This window comes from Typopeltis vanoorti, chromosome 19, assembly GCF_054136105.1.
Source record: "Typopeltis vanoorti isolate ZY-2024b chromosome 19, IOZ_Tvanoo_1.0, whole genome shotgun sequence".
In the NCBI taxonomy this organism is placed as follows: domain Eukaryota; kingdom Metazoa; phylum Arthropoda; class Arachnida; order Uropygi; family Thelyphonidae; genus Typopeltis; species Typopeltis vanoorti.
This window is the reverse complement of record NC_143567.1, coordinates 31,126,181-31,132,180: the sequence shown is the minus strand read 5'-3', so window position 1 is coordinate 31,132,180 and position 6,000 is coordinate 31,126,181. Positions and strand designations below refer to the sequence as shown.

The following is a 6,000-nucleotide window of genomic DNA, read 5'->3' as shown; positions in this document are numbered from 1 at the left end:
ATCATGGTCTGGCGATGGGTAATCCTTTATCCCCTGTTCTTCCAAATATTTACTTGGAGGATTTTGAAGCCAAGGCTATCTCTTCCTTTGCTTTAACACCTAAAGTTTGGAAACGTTATGTAGATGATGTCTTCATTATTTGGAGCCACGGACATGATTCCCTTATGGATTTCCTGTAACATCTCAATAGCCGACATCCAAGTATAACGTTCACAGCAGAGCTTGAAACTGATAGTTCCCAGCCTTTTCTAGATGTAAAACTGACCCGCTCTTCTGCTAAACTTAAAATTTCGATGTATAGAAAGCCTGCACATACCAACAGATATCTTCATAGTCAGTCCCATCACTTCCCCAAAAACGTGGAATAATTTCTACCTTGGAACATAGAGCTCGCTTTCTTCTTGATGACCCAAATGAACAAACACATAATAACCCAAATGGTTATTATGTGTTTGTGCCAGGAGAAGCCTGATGTCAGGATAATTCCAAGAGGAATCTCATCTTGTCTGGAAATCTGAGTGTTATCAAAAATAATATAGTGGAAAATGGTTCTCTTTTGTGAGAAATAAGACAGAACTGATAGTTATATGTCATTTATTTTTTTTTATTTTATTCGTGTGGGGTTTTCCCCCGTTCCTCAACTGTCACTTAGGATTGGTTGAGCCCTCCTAATGAGGGATTAAGTATATATTTAGGATAAATCCGAGTGTTTTCATGGAACCAGTTTGTCTGTTCTGAGGGACGAAAAACCGAGTTTCCGGGTGAAAAAATCCCCTACACCCGTATGAGACTGGCTAACTCACTTTTAGTCGAAAGAGACCAGATGAAGGTTCGTCACGTCATGGACGGAAATCGAACCCAGGTCTTTCCGACCAAAGAGCTATGGAGGCTGTAATTATATGTCATTAATTCAATATACATTAGGAATTTGTTTCAATTTAGATCTGAAGATATCTAGAAAAATAAGAACTTTTTTTTTGGCTTTATAAGCTTATAATTGCTTTTGTAAGAAACCAAAATAATGATAAACAATTACTTATCATGTCGATAAAGCTAAGATTCCTTGCGAAGTATTCTAGATTAAAAAAAAAGCCAGAAAGTCCTTGAAGAAAAAAAATGGCACTCTAAAAACTGATTTTCTCATTTGTTTTGTATAATATAAAGAACGATTAGTAAAACGATTGCTAGTGAAAGGTACATTTTGTAAATAAAACGGTTTAGCGATTTTTTGTTAATATATTTTTGTTTTTATTCATTTGAGTAAAATGTAATTCTGAATATTTATTTATTTGTGCCTCGCGGTAAACTTCCATGATGCTGTCTCACAGGCTCCACTAGTTCCATTTATGGGAAAGGAGGGGAGACTTTTTCCAGGTCTTTTTTTTTTTTTTTTTTTTTTTTTTTTTTTTTTTCAGATTATATAAAACATTCTCTGGAAATTATCTGGCTGCTACAGCAATAGTTGACTGCATATAATTCTCGGGTGAACTTGTACATGACAAAACAAATAAATAAATTCTGCAGGATATTTAATTTTTCCTAATTATACTCATTGGTTTAAAGTCGTCGTTAAAAAAAAAAAATAATAATCTGATTTGGTTTGTAGTGTATATAAAAGTCAGCTAAGCTAACGCCTTTTTATTTCCCGTATACGGGAGTAGGCGAGGCCATTTAGCCATATATTTGTGTAAGTTTTTTTTTTAATGTTTTTTTTTTTTTTTTTTCAATTGATATTTCAACACTATTACTGTAGTTCCTTCTTACCCGCGGTCAACCCCGGTCTAAAAATATTAAATGGAAAATTCCAGAAATAAACAATTTATAATTACATCGGCAAGGTCGATATTAGATCCAACATTATTCAAAGCCGACTGTTTGTAGAAAAAAATATGAAAGTTTGCTTCGTAAGTTGACCTGAGAGCTTACGAGAATACAATCCTCGGCATCCTCCGCGTTGCCTTAGCTTGCACTACTTGACTAAGTAGCTAAGGCAAATCGGGAATGCCGAGGATAGTATTCTCGTAAGCTCTCAGGTCAACTTACGAAACTTTCATAGTTTCTACAAACATTCGGATTAGAAACAATGTTCGATCTAATACCCACTTTGCCAATGTAATTTTACATCGCCGAAATGAAGCCGTGTGGCTCTTTCTTTTGGTAGTAGACAATTCATAATTTTTAAATTGCGCTCCGTTCTGAGTCGTTTTCGGTTATCGGATCGACTGTCGAGGTATGGCAGTGCTTGTGTTCAAGCAACCCTCATTAATTTATTTAATAATGGCACCAAAGCGCAAGGGTAGTGATGCTGTCAATTCGGATATGCCAAAGAGAGGCCGTCAAGTGCTTCCTTTTAAGTAAAATAATAAATAAATAAATAATAATAAAAAAAGTATTGCTAAGATTCCATTCACATACAGATAACTTTTATTACAGGATGTTGTTATAATTGTTCTATTTTATTATTAGTTTTGTTGTTAATCTCTTACTGTGCCTAATTTATTAATTAAACTTTAACTGGAAAAGGCATATGCCAAGGTGACAAGAGAGAAGCTATTCAATACGCTGCAGTTATATGGTGTCAATGGGGCATTATATCAAGCAATACTTAGTCTTTATTTGAGTTGTAAGTCAGCAGTTAGAATTGAAGGAAGTACAAGAAGATGGTTTAATGTTAAATCTGGTGTGAGACAAGGATGTACATTATCCCCTCTGTTATTCATTATCTATATGGATCACATTATGAAGGAAAGTGGTATTAAACATGATATCAAAATTGGAGATGTTAATGTCAGCGCTTTGCTTTATGCGGATGATGTTATACTTCTAAATAAATCCGCTACAAGTCTGCAAGATTCTCTGACTAAATTGAATAGCTGTTGTAATGGATATGGTATGAAGGTCAGCAATAAAAAGACAAAGACAATGAAAATAGGCAGAATCATTGAAAATGTCAACTGTGTTGTGAATGGAGAACCTGTGGAACAAGTAAAACATTTCAGCTACTTAGCCACGAGTTTTAGTGAAGATTGTGAATTAAATATGGAAATAGACAACAGAATCAACAAAGCTGGTATGGTAGGAAGGAAGGCAATTGAATAAATTCATATGGAATAAGAGAGAAATTAGTCGGAACACTAAATTAGTTGTATACAAGACAGTGTTCAAACCAGCTTTAACGTATGGATCTGAGAGCTGGGGCAGAAGTAAAACACTTGACCAAAGACTAGAGACCGCAGATATGAGAGTCGTGAGAAAGATTAGAGGCGTGAACAGATGGCATCAATAGCAATATCATATTAAAAACAAGGAAAAATATATTGGGAAAGAACTTGACATTGTTAGCATCCAGGAATGTGTTAGCAGAGCTAATCTCAGGTGGTATGGTAACTTAAACAGAATGGGAGAGGAAAGATTAGCAAAACAAGTGTTCTCTTGAAAAAAGACCCAGCGGAAGACCAAGATATAGGTGGATTGATACAGTAAAAAGTGCCTTAGAACAGGGCTATCCAACCTTAGTTAAACCGAAGGTCGCATTAGAAAAAAAAAAAAAAAAAAACTGAGTGCCGCATCACAATGTGTATCTAGTAATTTGGAGAGTAGCAGCGACACAACCTCGAAAGCTGAACAAACGAACAACACTAATTGCGTACTAATCGCGCGCTCACGTTCCCCGTGAGCGGCCGGGGCATGCGTGTTGGAACAAAACAGTGTAAGAACGCTTCTTTGACGCATCTAATATTTGAAAAGCATTCTGTAAAAACACCGAATAAAATTAACAACATCCAGGTTATCAATTAGTGATAGAATTAAAATATCTCATACGCATTCGATTCAAATTGTTATTCTATTTTTTCGCTCTTGAAAATCAAAACCCACAGGCGGGCCCCACGGCCCTCGGGCAGTGCTTTGAACAGCCCTGCCTTAGAAAATAGAAATATAAGATCTGATAATGTTGGAGTCCTGACAGGTAACAGATTGATTTGGAGGAAAATTGTAGATAGGAAGTTAGTAATGATGTACGTTTTTCATGTAGTACTATCCTATCCTGTACACCTTTGAGGAGACACAGTGGTGACCCGTGAAATTTTAAGTGGGGGTGCTGGTTATACAAAATAGTTTTTAAAAAAATTCTTTTTTTCCTAATTAGTAACCAATTTATTAATAAATAAATCTGTAGATTTATTTATTAATAAATTGGTTACTAATAAATCTGTAGATTTATTTATTAATAAATTGGTTACTAATTAGGAAAAAAGAATTTTAAAAAAAATTATTTTGTATAGCCAGCACCCCCACTTAAAATTTCACGGGTCACCACTGTGTATCCTCAAAGGTGTACAGGATATGATAGGAATTTGATGACGATGATGAACTTTATCATAGGTATGTATGTATAGGAAAAAACATAGTGTGTGTGTGTATATATATATATACACACACACTATGTTTTTTCCTATACATACATACATACATACATACATATATATATATATATATATATATATAAACTAATCAAAATGGGAATTATGGGGTATTTATTCCTGATGTACCTTATACAGTAGCAATATTTGTGTAAAACTTGACATTCTGTTGGCTCTAATTGAATAAATGCAGTCAGCTATACTGTATATATTTTAAAGATGTTCCATAAGAGTCCATAAACAATAGTAATGACCTAAATCAGATGGACAAAATTACGTTTTCAGTGTCAGACCCGTTTGATTATTTTATTTCACATTAAAAACTCATATGGTATACATTGAACTTCAATTATTATTCTGCACAGCAGGAAAAAAGAAAGTCATTACAAACTGTAGCTCCAATATTTTTCACTCTGCGTCCTAAGTATTATCTTTCTTTGATAAAAGTCTTGCATTTCCTTGAAGGATTCTCGAGTTGCAATCTAGGTGGAGTCATCCACAGTATTTTCGTCAGTTTCATTTCCAGAAGGACTTATCCATCCGCCAAATGCTTTCTCTAGCTCTTCAGCTACGGAAATGGTGAGGTGGTCATTATAAAAGTTACCGACGAGCTGCACTCCAAGAGGTAGCCCAGAATCGTTTAAACCTATTGGACACTGGGTGACTGGAAGTCCTAGAATATTGAATAAAACTAAATATCCAGCATTGAAAGGCCTAAATAACATGGTATTATGATACGGCACTGTGGTAGGGAAAGATGGGTAGATGAACACCCCGTTGTCGCCAAGGATATCCTGGAATTCTTGGACGGTCGCAGCAACCATCTTCAAAAACGGAATTGCACTCTTTGGGTTCTTGGACCCTAACTTCTTTTCCATCAGTGCTGCTAAAAGAATGGGAAAAGTGTGAGGGGATAAACCACAAAACCACTTTATAACCTCCTTGCCGAGATTTAGTTGCTCATCCTTACTTCCTGTCATTACTGCAGGAAGGTCTCGAGAATCGGAGGTGCAAAGTATGCTGGCCCAAATCCTGTAAGCACTTCGTAGCTTTTTAATGTTCACTTTCTGGGGTTTGTGTTTACAAACCGTTTCCAAATGTCCCACCACCTGAAAGAATAAGGACAATAGAGAATTAAAATATTGCAATTGGCATAGAGTTGTCTATAAAGTCAGCGTCGTTTGATTTTATTACATATGCAAAACAGCTATTAGAGCATTCAATAAATGCTCAAAATTAAAACCCAATCATTTTCAATTTAAAACCAAAAAGCAAATATTTAAAACTTTGTAATGTGATCCTAGAAAGGATCATGTCACTCTTTTAATACGACAAAGATATAAAAAATATTTCCCTGGTCTTCGTGTTGGTAAATTGTGACTCACCTGCCTACTTGTAGGCAGGTGAGTCACAATTTATATATATTTATATAAATTATATATATGTATATATTATTTATATATTTCTATAAATATATATTTATATGTAGGCCTACTTTGAACATTTAACCCTTAGCTCACGAACGTGGAACGTATTGTACTATACGTTTGAGCCCTAAGTGGGATTCACATAAAAATAA

The 6,000-nt window shown here is 35.0% G+C and overlaps 1 protein-coding gene across 1 annotated transcript in view; it reads right to left on the bottom strand.

Annotated features, from left to right (window-relative positions):
- Positions 1-4,699: 4,699 nt before the first annotated feature.
- The window catches only part of LOC150095965 (fatty-acid amide hydrolase 2-like), an 83,215-nt gene continuing 81,914 nt past the window's right edge, over positions 4,700-6,000 (bottom strand). Inside the window, exon 7 of the mRNA XM_090409267.1 lies at positions 4,700-5,530. Coding sequence (XP_090265393.1) covers positions 4,904-5,530 — 627 coding nt within the window. The 3' untranslated portion in view covers positions 4,700-4,903. The remainder of the gene's footprint in view (positions 5,531-6,000) is intronic.